The sequence below is a fragment of the Corvus kubaryi genome, unplaced genomic scaffold, assembly GCF_017639235.1.
Source record: "Corvus kubaryi isolate FWS band 111438036 unplaced genomic scaffold, C.kubaryi_AGA036_p1.0 37256, whole genome shotgun sequence".
Classification (NCBI taxonomy): Eukaryota; Metazoa; Chordata; class Aves; order Passeriformes; family Corvidae; genus Corvus; species Corvus kubaryi.
This window is the reverse complement of record NW_024581076.1, coordinates 6,682,975-6,699,613: the sequence shown is the minus strand read 5'-3', so window position 1 is coordinate 6,699,613 and position 16,639 is coordinate 6,682,975. Positions and strand designations below refer to the sequence as shown.

Below are 16,639 nucleotides of genomic sequence, written 5' to 3'. Positions count from 1 at the left end.
AACACTTCTGATGTCCATTTTCCTACAGATTTTTCTGAGTCACTTATTCCTGGAATGAACCTACTTAATGCTATTTTTCCTCAAGGAAAGCACTTCAGGCTTTCTGAACTGAAGCTTCTCGCTTGTAACCTTCTTACAGAGCTTTATTTTTGTTTCCCAAATTTAATTTTTATGTTAAAGGTACAAATCTCATTTCCAGATCCATATTTAGTTTGCTGAAAGCTGTGTGTCATGTGCTGAACTTTATGACAATGCAACAAGAGACTGATTTACAATTAGGTTTTCCATGGTTACTCAGTTCTAATATACACCAAGAGATTTTTTCTAACTGCATCACGAGCCCACTGGCATACAATTTGAGCCTTACACCAGCAGTGACAGCAGCAGACTCTGAACTGGAAAATTATTTTCTGAAGCAATGATGTATGTTGGAAAAAAAAGTACACTGGCAGACTTAAACAGAATTAAGAGAAAAATGCAGTAACAGTCTTAGCAATTTAAATAAACCTGATCTTCAGATTTCAAGGAACAAGTAGATTAAAACAAACACAGAGAAATTACTTATGTAGAGGGTTTTTGTGTTAAGACAATGAAGTTAGGTAGAAATGTTAATCCTCCCCTCAGGAACATCAGGTAAGTGTCCCAGACTGTTGGAATAAAGAACCTAAGTAATTCCCCTAGAAATCACTGGGTTTATGATGAAATACTTGACTTAATTTACTCCATCCTTGGATGTATTTCTGTGGGTAACTAATACCTTGAAGTGATAAAAATATTACCTTTTTCCTAGTGTTTTAGGTTTTAGAGGAACACAAAAACTAATTGGACTTCAAAGAGAAGTGCAAAAATCTCTTTTCATTGCAGTGTCCATGAACAAACTCTTGGCAATTCGCTATTCCACAGAGCCTTATTAGCACATTGCAGCTCCCCGTGCTGTGCTGCAGACCTGTGTGCTCAGTCCTGCGGCTGCTTACAGCACAAAACCACACAAATATTAAAAAAGGAACAACAAATCCTCCGAGGTCACAACAAGCAACTGAATAATCTCTCCAGTGTTAGAACAGCAACAGCAAAAGGCACACACACACACGTGTCTCACCAGCTTTTGTATGTCCTGGCAATCTTCAGCAACACAATACTTCTGGTATGCCATGAAGGACGAAAGTGACATCCCCCCAAAATACAGGTTGATGGACAACTTGCCCCATGGGTTATCTGGTAATTCCTATTTATACAGGACAAAACAGGATTGTAATAGTAGTAGTGGGACTGCAGTTTTAGAAATAGTGGTCAAGAATTCAAACTTCTCATGCTGATGTGCACAACACTCAAAGATACAAGACCAGGATGCCTATTAACATCAGTTATAACACAAATGGGAATATCTCGCTTTCTGAAATGGCAGCACCAGTTGCTCATTATCCCATGTTTGCTCACTCAAACCCTTCTCCTTCTCAATTTACCATTAAACTGTCTGAAATGCCTTGTTTTCAGACAATTCAGATGATGTGTTTCCCTATAATTTTAATAAATATTCAAGCACATCCACACTTAGTTACGTCAGAATTTTATCACTTAAAATAGAACAATTTATGCTGTTGATAGGTAGGTTACTCGTCCAAATGACAACTCAATATGAGCAGGGTGTAAAAGCAGCACTAACTCTAATGGACATATTTGAGGCCTGAGAACTATAATAAAGGTAAAGTCGCAGGAGAAATAAGTTTAGTTGCGATTTTTGTTTTGTTTAAGAAATACACTTACTGCTATACTCCATCTACCATTCTTAATGACAGTTAAAAGCAAAAAGACAACAAAAAGTTTGCTTCATTCCACATCTATGAATAAATTAGGCTACCTCGACATGAATTTCAACCTCTTCATTTTTGAGGAGTTCTTGAAGGTAATCTACTGCATCCTGCTGCCAAAAATTTCCAATCTATTTGGAGAAAAGCAAGAAACCCACACATTAAGATGTTAACAAGTAATATTCTTCCTATTCTTAGGGCAGATAGAAATACTTCACTACCATTAAAGAAAAAAATCTGACTTGAAAACACACATCATTAATTTGATTTGTCTACAATCACTTAAATATGATCTGCTATTTGGTGCACTAAAATTTATGTGACAATGCAACCCACAATTTTCAGATCCTGAAATGGCTTAGAAAGAGATGCTGCTTGCCAAATTTAATTGATACTATGTGCTCAATAATGTATGTGTACAAAATTATCTGAAGCATAAACCAAAGAATTACACAATCTAAGATAACACACAACAAAATACAAAATACCTTAAATACTTCTTTTATTCTTTGCTCTGTTTACTTTCCAACCTGTAGGCTTACAAGCCTTTCATAGAATCATAGAATGGTTTGGGTTGGAAAGGACTTTTAAAGATTGAGTTTCAACCCTCCTGCTTGTAGGCAGGGACACCTTCCACTAGTCCAGGTTGCTCCAAGCCCCCTCCAACCTGGCCCTAAACACTTTAGCAATGGGGCATCAACAACATCCTTGGGCAGCCTGTTCCCATGTCTCACCACCCTTGTAGTGAAGAGTTTCTTCCTAGTATCAAATGTAAACCTGCCCTCCTGTCAGTTTGAAGATATTCCCCCTTGTCCTATCGCTCCATGACCTTGCAAGGAGTCCCTACCCAGCTCTCTTGCAGTCCCCTTCAGGTACTGAAAGGTGCTGAAGGATCTCCATGGAGCCTTCTGTTCTGAAGGATGAACAGCCCTAACTCTCTCAGTCTGTCTTCACAGGAGAGGTGCTCCAGTTCTCTGATCTTCATTGCCCTCCTCTGGACTAGCTCCCGCAGGTGCTGTTCTTCAGGTGTTCTCCTACTGACTTGCGATCCCTCTCCAGGCTTGGCCTGTCTACGGACCAAAGACGCTCTCCCTCTTTTGAGAGGTGGGCCCTGCAGGACGCCCGCAGACCAGGTTCCTCAAAGTGAGTGCCACTGCCCAAGCAGCCAAACCACTGGCTGTGGCAACACTCCTGTAATGACTTCTTAACTCACCAGACTGGACTGAACCTCTCAAACCCCTTCCCTCTGACAGGCAGGACTGATGAAAAGACTACTGGCAGTCCACAGATCCTTACAAACACTCTTGGAATCTGCAACACCTGCAGACACAGCCAGAGCAGCCTGAGGAGTCTCACTGGTGCTAAGAGGAGTGGATAACTCATGCAGTGGGTAACAGTGGCTGCACTGTATGAGGCCTGGCAGCCTCTCAGTGATGTCCCTGACATAAGCAGGCAGCAGCACCACCTAGGTGACACTAGGGAGTGTCAGGTCAGCACATGGATTCCTCTGAACCTCTCAGAAGAGAGCAGCCACTGTCACCTGCTGCCTTTTGTCAGCTGCAGTGGGGGTTACACGGGGAGCAGACGGTGCTGCCCTCCTCAGCCTCGGCTCTCTCCTGATGTTGATGGCTCTGTCCTCATCAGCCTGCAGAGTGACAAAGCAGTGCTGCAAGTGCACCTCACACTCCGGGGAAAATCTCTTCTTCTTGCAGGTCCCTGCCATTGCAAACTTCCATTCTTCTGCACTATTGCCCCTTCTCTCTTCTACAAGTGCTTCTGGGACAGCTTCTGGCTGTTTGGCTGTGGGTCCACTGCAGACTGCACTTGGAATCAGCTCCTTCTCAGCCTCCCTGATGCTACACAGCCCTCTCACCTGCTGCAGGAGGTTTCCTACCTTTTGCTAGCAAGTCTGCTGCCTGTCCCTGCCCCACATATTGCAGACACCCCCCACCCCTACTGGAGCTGCTTCCTTACTCTATCAGTTTAGCTGTTTCCAGTAATAAAAGTAAGCTGGTAATTTCAGTAATTCACTTTTACTAAGTGCACCATTCAAAGTAAGCAAGGTGTGATGGTATGTGAAGATGTTATTTACACACCAATTACTTACTGACAAAAACCCCTATAACAATTCACCTGTATTAGTTTAGATTGTTTCCTACACAGCCAAGTTCAGAACATTAGAAGCACAGTTTTGCAGGACTTGAAGAGGTCAGATTATCTGGCCATTCTACATTAAGAAACCCAGGCCTTACTTTCTATTGCTGCTATACGAATTAGCATTTCAGAGTATGCCCCTGCTACCCATGCAGTGCCCTGTCTCACGAAGGTTTAACTCCACTGACAGCTGCCTTTGAAGCATGCTCCCCTCATAAAGCAGATCTGCTGGGTCCTGATAAGGACTTGCTGCAACAATCCTCATCAGCTCCTCTCTGAATCCTTTCAGGCGAGAGAAGATGCCAGCAACTACTCTCAACCTTTCTGACTAAGCAGTGTATTCATTTGGGTAACTCCCTACTAACACACAAGTGTGCCATTACTCACCGGCAGCATCTTGTAGAGCTGACAGGGGATGCAAAATGGAGGAATGCCAGTGTAAAATGTAGTTGGATACAGGTGACACTGAGGAATGCTCTCTATGTAACCATGATCTATGTACCGTACCTATGGGAAATGCAAAGATTTCCTGAAATAATTCCTGGTTTCTATGTTAGGTTTAGTAACAGAATGCGTTCATTTACAGCGTTACTTTTATGGAGGAAAAAACAATGGTTTGATGGTAAGTAGGTGATGTGAAAAAGTGGAAAAAAAGGAAGGATTAAAAAAGTGGTAATGGCAGATTAGAAGTTCAGTTCATAAACTTCTTTTGCAAGAATTCCTACCTTTTGTGGAATAACCAATATCAGCTTAAAATTGAAAGAAAAAAATTTTGTGAACTAGGATAGGGTCAGATTTTGCAAATCTGCACTCAAAAATCATGAGTAGACTCAAGAGCTTAGGTAAGATTAACTGTTAATGAGAATAAGCTCTATACCCGTGCAGCTTTTTACTTAAAGAAAACTTATGACTATGAAAACTACAGGAAAAACTGTGACAACTGGAATAGGTAGACAGATTTGATCTTTAAAATAAATGTAAAAATGAGGACAGTAATCAACACTTAAGCAGAATGAACATCTGCATCGTCAGGTCAGCTGAGTTAAAAAATGTGAAATCCGTTATTTTAGAGGATTGGCTTATTTGCCTTTTTTAAAAACATACGTACGCAGATATACATACACCCTCCCTCCCCCATACAATCAAACTTACCTGGAGAGTACTACCACTGACTTCTACAATCTTGGCTCGATACCACACAGTATCTGGTCCTCTTACAACACAAGCTTCTCCCTTCTTCCAGCAGTAGGGTATCAGGAGACCAAGGCCTTTGAAGCTATTTTGTATTTCAGCCATCAATTTATTTAGTGCAGGTTCTTGGGGGAGAAGCCAAAAAAAAAAAAAAAAAAAAAAAAGATTAAAAATAGTCTCTAACATTCATGCAAAGTATTTCAATCACTAACCTCATCAGATTCAGATGAAGACATGTATGAACATAAAACACGTGCTACTCCAAAATCTATTTTCCAACACGGATACAATAGTATCAGTTCAATATCTAGTATATGCAAAAGAGTTACTACTGGACACAAACAGTAAACTGCATTTCCAATTCTAAAGCCATTAGTAATTCTGAATTCTAATCTCAAAAGAACTTATAGCAGAGTCTATGAGTTTTTTAACTGACACCCAGGCAGCACTAATACCAGAGCCAAACAAAGCATGAAGAAGACACCAACTCCCAAGACCACTGATTCAGTGGCAGGACACCATGAAACAACACAGAAAAGGTGTCCAGAAGAACCTCTTCTGCTACAGGTACCACCTACAGCAATAACTGCAGGAAAAATACACAGTCTTGTGTAAGTGGGGTTACTGTGCCTTGAATTTTAAAGTTTTATGAATAAAAATAGTTCCATAATCTAGTAGTTAAATGTACTTGTGGAACAAAAAAGAAAACTAGTGTTCTCATATGTAAATACTTCTCTAAAGCACAATACACTAACAAGGAACTGAGGAGTGACACTGCATCTGTCAGAAGAAAATGAACCTCTTTCAAACAGTACAAACAGAAAACGTTGTGAGATACAGGATGTAACACAATGCAAATAAAGAGCCTGAAGCAATCTGAGCTTAAACTGAAGGAAAAAAATACAGTAGTATCAGAGAACCAAGCTAACTTCCAAGAATCTTTATTACTATCTTCATCACTTTGAAGTAAATTATTTCAGTTACTTTATCAGTCAACATTACAAAATAAAGCACTTGCTACTTTACCCACTACAGCCTAGAGAAGAAAGGCAAGTAATCTGTCCATCCAAGTGCTTTGGGTTTTCGGATTTCTTGGGAGGGTGGAAGGACAGGAAAGCTGATTTAAGGACAGAGAATCCTTGCCCCTCACACCAAAGGATATCATCTCCCAATAGGAATCTCTCAGAACAGGGAACATGTACCAGATAGGTTTCTAGCATACATTCTGATACCCCAGAGCACTCAGATTCATAAATGTATTTTCTTCTATGTAAACTCACCAAATGATTTTGGTATTACATAAATAGTTCCATCACCTCCAATACAACTCACTACAGCCTGGAAAATTTTTGCTTCAGGAATAATGGGAGATTTATATACTTCATCCATTCCTGAATGAGGCAGTGGCTTGTACGTTTTGAGTGATTTTTGTTTGCTCTCTGAAATAGTGGTATTTTCCTCTGGAACAGCCCTGTTTCTTGCACATGTGATTTTGGAATTGCAATCGTCTAGATGTGTGTTCTCCTGCTCAAAATGTACTTCAAGATGTTCCCTGGAGACTGAGCAAGCCCCTTCAGCTTTACCAGTTCTAGAAAATTCAATCAAATATCAATATATTAATCGACAAAGAACTTGCAAAGTACAAAACCGTAAAATAATACAACTAAGAAAACCAAACACACAAAAGTGGCAAAGGCTTCTCAAAATACTGTCAAGCATCTTGTCTACAAACTTAGAGAACTGAAGTGTGCCATGGATACAACGAATAATGTTATACTCAAGTTCACTGAAGACGGAGTTCTGTTGCTAGAACTGTAGAACACAATCCAAATTTTTTAATTTACTTATTAGTTTGATAATAAGAACACCAGAGTCTGAGAGAACATAAAAGGAAAGTATCCAAACCTTCTGTTTCTAAGAGCCAAGCCCTGTGCAATAAGGTATTCAGAAGTATCAGTCATTTTTCCTGTTTCATCTTTGCAAAAAATTTTCACAGGCAACGCACAACCCGCATCATTTTCCTGGAAAAAATGGGAGAGCTGAACAACATATTACAAATATGCATTTCCACTAAACTACAGGCATATTTTTCATTTTATTGCTACTGTCAATCAGACATCCCTGAACAACTGATGCCCACATGAGAAGACACAAATTTATTTAATCCATATGACAATTCCCATCATTTTACCAACTGTTCTTCACACGACATCAAAAAAAGTTGCAGAATAAAAACTTGCTTTTCCCCTCAACTTTTAAAATAGAATCAAGTGCCAAACACTTGTCTTCCAGCAGGAGCTTTAAACCCATGCATAAATAACTTCACTCATCGCTGCTTTTATTTCCACGCACACTGTAGAATACCACTGGCAGCTGCCAACAGATACTGAACAAATCAAACCCTTCTAATAATCCTGGTTTGGTTTTTTTTTTAAACCATGCAAGAGGTCAATTACTAATGATATTCATACAGCACTGGATTAATTCTTTCAGTCTCTGAGGCTTGAAAACTAATAGTGTAGCTGCTGAAATCATTCTCATCAAGAACCTGAGCAGCTTGCTTATCTGTCCATAAAGGCTGTCAGCATCTGGTGATCCCAAAGATACAGCTACTATGCTTAGTAACTAAATATATCAAAGATGAAGTTCTCTCCAAACTGGTGGAGTCAACTGCCTTAATGCTCCAGTGAATAACAAAAGTAAAGCAGAAAGAAGAAAAAGCACCTTTTTCCCTAGAGCAGACAGCTATCCAATCAAAGTTCTACTCCGGACTTTTTGAAAGGTAAAATATTCAGGAAAAAACCCTGAATTAATAGACAGCCTAACAGAAATTTTATAAATACCACTGGTTTTGATTACCAACCTGTACGACTATTTTCACTTGTGCTCCAGTTAGGTAATAGGATAAGCATTCACACACTGTTGCTGTCCACTGCGTGCTTCCACCTGTTGGTCTAACATAGAACAAATTATAATCTTTAGGTACAAGAGAAGTTGGCATCTCCTGAGTGTAACCACCAACTCTTCCTTCTACTAAAAATTTGTTGGTTTTTTTTTTTTTAACTGCTAAACTGTTACAGAAAAAAGAGACAATCTCTATTGCAGGCAAGAGTAAAGTGAAATCACTATTAATTTCTGGATCTCTGTGACAGGAAAAATTAAAAACTACAACCCCAGAACTTCAAAATGAGGAGGATTATGAGTTCTAGAAGTTATGACACCTGTCACAACAGTCTAGAAGAGACCTTCTGTACAGTTTCATGCGATCTGATTCATGTCAAATTCTGAGCCAAGGAAAAAAGAATTCAGAGAAATAAATCTGTTCACTATTTTATAACTCATCCTGCAAATCTTATTTATTTCTATAGCACAGTTTTTGCTTACTACTATGCAGTATAATCCTTAGAAAAAACTCCAAACCTTTATAAAATAAATCACAGCCACCACCCCATTTCTTTATTCAAAAAGCAAACCACATCCAAATATTGGATAATCAGTGCTAACAAAGGTATGTCATTACTAGTTTCTAATGCTGCTACTCAGTATAAAGGAAAGGCTACCTTATTTCTGTCAGCGAACATTCTATAGCTAGCATCCTAATATTCTTGATACTTTCCTCAAGTTTTCTTAGACAGCTGACCTCCACTGTTTTTTCAGCTCCAGAATCATAGAGTAGTACCTGTTACATGCAAGAAACAATGGAACAGAAATAAACCCCCTCTCTTACTGTTATCTACAAGAAATGATAATTCAAAGCATTCCTGAGGAGGTTAAAAAACATTTCAAACATTACCAGGATTCAACAAATGCCTTTTGCACTGAAATACTTCATCACAATACAAGCAATTACCACAGCATCACAACGGGAAAAACCACACAAATGTGCTCAAAGGGGGTTAAACAACTTTACTGAATTCAGTAAACCAAAAAAAAGCTGAAATAGCTCCCCTCCACCCCTTGCTTTTTATTCTGATGGGGTTAAATAGCTGTTTGAAAGCTCTTAGGCTCAGGAAGCAGATGATGCAAACTTGAAGTACACAAAGTCCCATTTCTGCTTCTTACTAAAAAGACCCCTGAGCAAAACCTGATGATGGTGGAGAAGAATCAATGGCAATCCAGTCCTGGATTACCTGTATGACCAAAAAGCTATTCTTACTTTTGAGACACATAAGTATCTAGTCCCAAAATGCTTTTTCTGGTCCCAATTATTTTCGATTTGGTAGAACAAAATGCATGTTTCAAGCATGTGTGAGGCTACCGGGGAAAATGTTATAGCCTCATGGCACAGTGCATCACCATCAGTTTAGGGTTCATGCAACTGCATGACTACATGGGTTCCTGTGGTGTTGCACTGGGTTCAACTGGCTCCATCTTTTAACAAGGATCATTAAGTTTGAATTACTGTGACCCTCAGTTTCACACACCTTCTGGAACCTAAAAAGAATTGTTAAACTATAGCTTGAGAATCTCTGCCATGTTCCAAAGGGCAGTGTAAATAGAGAGGAAGTCAACCTCACGAGCCTTCCTCAACTACCAGACACATGCTAAAGGAACCTGAGCTTTGAGGAGGCAGTCAACTAATTTGCAGCAATGTACAATGCAACTTAAACTCTCAACAAAAGACTGTGTGAGAAAATATTAACACAGAAGTAAGAAACAAAGATTTGACCTTATTTTAATCAGTGAATGCTTACAAGTTTAGAAATAAAAAGTATGAACCCCGTTATGATAAGAGCTCTACCTCTGCACTTGTTTCAGAGACAATCCTGCTTATCTGACCTCTTTGCCACTGTCCCACATCAGGTACATAAACAGCACAGTGCATCTTACTCTTCCACTTCACAGACTGTGGCTGGGATTCTTTGTAGATGGAAGCCATGTCCTCCTGCAAACTACAATTCAAAAAACTGCTTTTCTAGTGATAAACTTTAATGCAGTAAATAAAGCGCTTATTCAGTCATTGTTTAACTAGCACACAGCGAAGTTTCACTGTTTCAACAGATGCACAGTACTGCAGTTTTTCCTCATGACATGTGAGAAATACATGAAGCAGGAGTTACAACACACGTGCATTCTGATTAAAACCACAAACCTGCCACATTAACTTAGACACTGGAATTAACGTGAGCAATCCCGAGTGCTTTGTATGGCACTATTTGAAAGCTTCACTGTTTTCTCTTGACAACTTGAGAGTGTGGTACTCAATGTCATGACTATGTAACCAGGTAGTTACAGCCAAAGACGATGGAAAGATAAACTAAAAAATAAGCAGCTTGCACTAAACCATGACATATTCTTTTAACCATCTTCAGAGAGTAGGCACAAGTACCTAAATGTTACCTAAATATCTACCAAAGGCAGGCTGATACACTATGTCTAAAAACTGCCTTCAAACTTCCTAACGGTACTGGAAGCATCCTGAAAAAACCCCCTGCAACTACGACTAATAGTAAGTTCTACGACTTGGGGTACAGGTTTTATTTAACCAGATTTCTAATGAAGGAATGGGAAGGAGAGAAGAAAAAGCAGAAAGGCCTAATCTTTTTGGACAGTGTTGCATTCATCAGATGCCAATACTTACTACAATAAAATTAATTTGAAATATGAGTGAGATCATGTCCTTAATGTGGAATCAGAACTATTTAATAAGCCACAACGTAGTGCCAACCTCTCTTCTATGCTTTCCTCAACAAAGGCAAGTAAGTCAGCAGCCTTTGAGAAGTACACAGTGTCAAATGCAACTCTAATCAGAGTTTGCTCTAACTATACTTCACCACTTTGTAATAAGAACACCTAAACTGAAGAAAAGTTATTTGAATTTTAGTACCTTTTCTGTATACTTTCTGATGACAGCAATTGGACAAAAATTTTACTAGGAGACACAACATGACTAATTCTCCCATGTAACTCCTTGTTACAAAGTGATCTGAAATCTCCTTCATCCACAGGTTCCATGTCTATAGGAATTAAAGATTCTGAGGTTTTAGAAATTTCTTCTAAAGGATCATCCCATATTTCATTGGGCCTTACTTCAGTTCTTTCAGTGTACCTGTAAAGAGCCCAAAATAATTAGAATGCGAAGTTTAAACAGATTTTAAACAAAGTGAAAAAGCTCAATAACAAAATGACAGAATTATTCAACATGGAAGTGAGTAGTAGCTTAGACAAAAACATTTATAAACACTACTTCGGAAACACTCATGATAGTAACGTTCTTATTCTCCTTCATAAAGTATCCCTGCACATTCTTCTCTCATCTTGCCCTTATGCAGGCATTCATGAGAAAGTGTGACATATGAGCTCTAAAGAGCTAGAACAAAGCAAGCCAAAGCCCCCCAAAGAGCCTTTTGCCTCTACTCCCCAAAAGAAACACCATTCCAACTAAAAGCCACAGTGTGCCAGGCGTAATGTTGGTAGCTGGGGTCAGAAGCTGCAGGGGTGACCTGCGACAGCAGAGCCCAGGTGCTGCCCCACAGCAGACACTGCTCTGCAACAGCCCCCCCACCCCCAGGACAGGGCTGGGCTCCTCCTTCAGTGAAGCTGATGGCACCTCTCATTTAAGGAAGGGCAGAAAACTTCAGGGAGAGAGAAGAGGGAACAGAAGAAACAGCATAGGCAACACCAAGATCATAAAAACAGAAGATCTGGAGTGAGCCTCTTGCCCCACAAAGTAAGGGACAAAGGCCTGTGGAGGGTCCACTCTAAAGCACAGGAAGAAGTGTCCTAACCCCAACTCCCTGCACTACTCACTGCCTCCCTGAATGGACTGAGTGCAACTCAAGGGCAGGAGAGGAAAGAGAGGTGTTTGGAATAAATGTGACCCTGGGAAACAGGGAGGGTAGGTGCTATAAATGTTTGTCTTCTGTGTACCAATGCCTGAATTAGTAATTAAATGTTTATGCTAATTAGTAATAACTAAGTAAAATCAAGTCTGTTTTGCCTGCAACAGTACTTGTAAGTGATTTCTCTGCCTTTATTTTGACCCATGAGTTTCCTTGCTCATGTTTATTTTCTCCCCAGTCCAACTAAAGAAGGGGCAGTGAGGAAGTGACCGTAAAATCCACCTTAGTCAAGTGATCAGTGTCACACACCAACTTATGTTAAAGGAATATACCCTACTGATTGAAGGCTGGAAGCAGGCATCTAAGTACAGATGGAACACAACAGAATACCTTTTGTGACAGGGAAAAAACAACCTGGCTGTTCAGGTTGCTTAACTTACAAAATCTTACTAAAAATTGTGCCTGTGACAGTATAAGAGTGTTACTAAGATTTAATTACATTTCTGAGCTAAGAGAGGAAATCCACTGACATGCTTCCTCCTGAAAAAAGCAAATTCAGGAATTTCCTTCTGGAATGAAAACTTCCCATCTAATGATCTATTTCCACCAGTATTCAAAAACTATTAATCAAAGAGTAACTACAGATTTTCATGAATACAGCTCATGGATTATCTTGGTAAAAAGCCAGCAAATTAAGAGCAGCAGTGTTACATCCTCATCAGCCTCATCTCCACCACCACACTTCCCGAGACTGCTGTCCTCCCAATTCTCCTGTTGCTGTCATAGCTCGTTACCCAAGTGTTTTCTAGTAAGAGACCTTCCAAAGAGATGACTTACCTTAGGTGCAGGTTAAATACACAAATTCTTTTTCTTACTACCTGGGAATGGGAACCTTGTAATCACTTTGGGAAGATGTGGCACTTAGGGACACCAAAATTACGACGCAAATATTTGATCTCCAATTTTTTCACAGGTACAACTTCATTACATTAGTCAAGATTTAATTTGAGAATTCAGCTGTCAAACTGCAGAGTTACATTCTAAATTACACCAGCTGATGAATGTGATTTGAAAATTAATTTATCGCAGACATGGCAAATTCCAGCCACTGGAGGTGACATACCAGCACCAGTAATTTCAATACACAAACTCTGTATTTCCAAATACTTTAAAAGTTATGCACGGTGTATTTACCCAGGTATGTAGGATGCTAGGTCTTCCTCAACTAGCTGGCAGTTAATACTAAATTCTCTCCCATTATCAGCAGAGGCACTGAAGAGCTCAACAGATAAGATGTTATTATCTAAAATTTCTGTGAATGAATAATATCAATATAATTAGTACCAATCAGTAACAGTATGAAGGTTATGGTTTTAGAGGAACGAAAAACGGTACTGAAAGACAGAATACTGCAACATTACATTTGATGTACAAAAATGAACATCAACAGTATGTAGAGGCTTAGCTTTGCACATACCTATAAAATTAACTTAAAACACACCAATAATCACAAAATATTTTCGTACAATACCCCCAACTGCTACACAATTCCATTTGTTAGATAGGTTCCAAACCTCCATTCCACAGGGAAAAATAAGTAGCTACATATGAACAATAGATGGTATTGAGCAAAATCCTACTACTGCAAGTGTTACCTGAAATTTTTATTTTTTTAAGCAGTATTTTAGAGCAGCAGCCATCACACTCCCAGCTACCAATAAAGTCAGTAAACATCAAGGACACCTAGTACTTTTGGAAACAAGCCTATCTGAATAACCATAAAACACTTGTATCATGTAACACTGGTGTCGTCTGTAAGAGAAGACATGAACAGAGGTTTTGTAACAAGTTTTATCTGTTTTGTCTTCTCCAATTAGAGGACAGAATTTAGATACGCTCACTCCAGGCTATCTCTAGCAGGTATGAACATAACCATTTCAAATAAATACTATTTTAAATATCAAAGTGATTGTTTCTACATTTGAGTCAACTTAATAATATGTAAATAGAAATCAATACACTCTTGATAGCTTACCAATAACTGAACACAACATAAGCTTATCTTCAGTCATTTCTTCAAATCTTTCCTTGGCTTTTCTGTTCCATTCATTTGCCCCATTAAATGGCTCAATGCAAGCCAGCCTACACCTGACTGCCTGAAAAATAATTCAAGATTATGCAACTAACATCACATACAGATCCAGATAATCTCATTATGACTGAGTCACAGGCTTGGCTTTGCACTCATGCAAGACAGCACGACCTTGGCTTCTGGTTCCACATTACCACAACCTGATTTAGTTTAAAATGATCCCTCCCTTCCCCATAGCTGAGCATGAACCTCAAATTCAGATATCTTGATGAAATACAAAGAGCTTAAAATCTCTTTGCCTCCCTGACTTTAAAGCATAGAACTGGTACAGAAATCAGTAAATATTATTGCACAGACATGGTAAAGAAAGTCTACTGGTGCCTACAACTAATTTTTAAAACCCTATCAACAAATAAAGTTTCAAATAAAGTTTCAAAATCTAGCATAATTATGACTGGTAACCAAAACTATCAAACAATGACAAAAAAAAAATCCATTTATGTGTGTTATTTATTTGACAGAAATACTTTGCCATTTTCTTTCCCAGTCAGTTTTCCTCCTTGTCAAAAAGGGGAAACTCCAACCATTCCTCAAGCCAGGAAAACACACAACTTTAAATTATAAAAACCATACAAAAAAATAATTAAAACACACCCTATTATCAGATTATCATTTAAAAAGGAAAACGCAAAAATTCATTTGGCTTATTATGGAAATAAATTTAATTTAAGTGAATTAAATACACATGTATATATAAATTGTATAAATACCTTCTCTGCAGGGCAACATTAAATTTAATTTACACCTGAATGATATTAAAAAAATTAAGGAGTTTTCAATATGGACCCAAAACACATTAAGTGAGACACATCCTAATGGTGGGCAAAACGGAAGTTCCTTAATATTTTATTTTATGTATTTCAGGAAGTGAACAACCCTCTCTTTCCCCTCTCATTCACTGAGATGCTGTTAATTTTGAGTGTTTAATCCAGGCATTTACCTTTTCTGGAAAGCTCAGAAACTCCTCTTTTACTCTGCGTATGTCTTTATTAGTTAAGTTAGCAACATTGCCATAGTCAACGTATTTTACCAGAACTTCTTGACAACTCGGCAGCCCTTCAAGGAAAACAACCCAAGTTATTGTAACAAAAAATTAGTATCTGATACAGGTTAAAGCACCAGAATTTCAGAGCAAAACCCACATTCATGCCATACGATAACCAGTATTAATTTTTTCTGCATTTTTATAACACAATTCAAAACGTGTGCTCTTTAGAAGGCAGCTCTTTCAGGTTCCTGAAATGACAGCACTGGCATTTTGGCCCCCTAGCACGTGAGCACTTAGTGAGACACTGGCACACTGAATACACACCAATTAAATGTGTAAGCACACAACCATGCTACACTGCCCAAATATAGGCAACACAGACTCAGCACAAGCACAACCCCCCTCCCCCCAGTCCCTTTGGAATTACTATGGAGAATTATTAACCAACACCAAATACACTCACAGCTTGGCTGGAAGAGCCAAAGCTGCAGTTCAAACCATAATAGTAAGAGAAGTACTACTTTAAATAGTTATGTAACAGAATTTCAATAACCTCTAGAAAATGGACTACATTGCATCTCTGTTTAAAAAAGGACAGGTGTATAAACCAGTCTATTAATAGCAGAAGAATATGAATTAGTACTACTGACTTTATGAAGCTACCTGGTAGCATCACACTTCCTAGTAAAAATACTGGTTGTATGTTACTGCTCATATCCAACATGTGACTCTGACCTACCAGCACATCTGATTCTGCAAGCTAGCATTAGAGCAAAATAATCAATACTTCACCTATAATCTGTGCTCTGTACCAATTCCCATCCTCCTGTTTTGCAATGCAGGCTTGGCCTTCAACAGGGCAGAAAATTTCCAAGTTTTTACCATTCTCATGTTTATATATCTCCTGAATTTTCTCTGGAAGAGCTAAAGATTCCACACTCTCTCTCTGAAGTAAAAGCAACAAACCACATAAACACAGCAGATGTTCTTTTTTAATGTCATTTTTTCCTCTCTAAAGGGATAATTGTTTCCTAGTAGTGCACTTTCCAGTCTTCCCTCCAAAATTAAAGTGGTCACGAATACATAAAGTGAATTAAAGAGCCTAACAATTATTGAATATTGCCCTGTTCAATCACCATTCTAAACAGTAAAATACTGCACACCCACAAAGGAATTAATCATGTAACGTAACTGACAAAACTTTCTGTGATTTTAAGAACTCCCAGAATTTAACTGGGATGACTGCTGGAGTTAATCTCAGCTATTAATTCTAGGAATCCTACCACTGGTAACAAGTGACAGAACTTAACAGAAGTTGTAGCTTACTTAGTGTGGACTACAAACAGCTCAACATTAAAATGTTTATTCATAGTTTTACCTAAGCAGACTTTATTTCTAAACTTACCAAGCAGAGATAGAAATCACTTGGACTATTAATGTGACAAACCACAACAAAGACCTCTTCTCCTTCTTGTGGAATATTCGGCGGACTGTAGCGTGAGACGGTGCAGTTTTCTAACTGATTGGGAAACTGTAATTTAAACCTAAGGTGAACAAAATACAA

The 16,639-nt window shown here is 38.7% G+C and overlaps 1 protein-coding gene across 2 annotated transcripts in view; it reads right to left on the bottom strand.

Annotated features, from left to right (window-relative positions):
• The window catches only part of RNF17 (ring finger protein 17), a 40,817-nt gene that overhangs the window by 6,107 nt on the left and 18,071 nt on the right, over positions 1-16,639 (bottom strand). For both annotated transcript variants that reach the window (XM_042023874.1, XM_042023875.1), the window contains 15 exons: positions 16,481-16,619; positions 15,868-16,021; positions 15,028-15,143; positions 13,971-14,091; positions 13,130-13,247; positions 10,981-11,202; positions 9,895-10,045; positions 8,714-8,832; positions 8,017-8,107; positions 7,059-7,174; positions 6,434-6,741; positions 5,115-5,278; positions 4,350-4,469; positions 1,859-1,939; positions 1,100-1,225 (listed from right to left, as the gene is read on the bottom strand). In XM_042023874.1, coding sequence (XP_041879808.1) covers positions 1,100-1,225; positions 1,859-1,939; positions 4,350-4,469; positions 5,115-5,278; positions 6,434-6,741; positions 7,059-7,174; positions 8,017-8,107; positions 8,714-8,832; positions 9,895-10,045; positions 10,981-11,202; positions 13,130-13,247; positions 13,971-14,091; positions 15,028-15,143; positions 15,868-16,021; positions 16,481-16,619 — 2,146 coding nt within the window. The remainder of the gene's footprint in view (positions 1-1,099; positions 1,226-1,858; positions 1,940-4,349; positions 4,470-5,114; positions 5,279-6,433; positions 6,742-7,058; positions 7,175-8,016; positions 8,108-8,713; positions 8,833-9,894; positions 10,046-10,980; positions 11,203-13,129; positions 13,248-13,970; positions 14,092-15,027; positions 15,144-15,867; positions 16,022-16,480; positions 16,620-16,639) is intronic.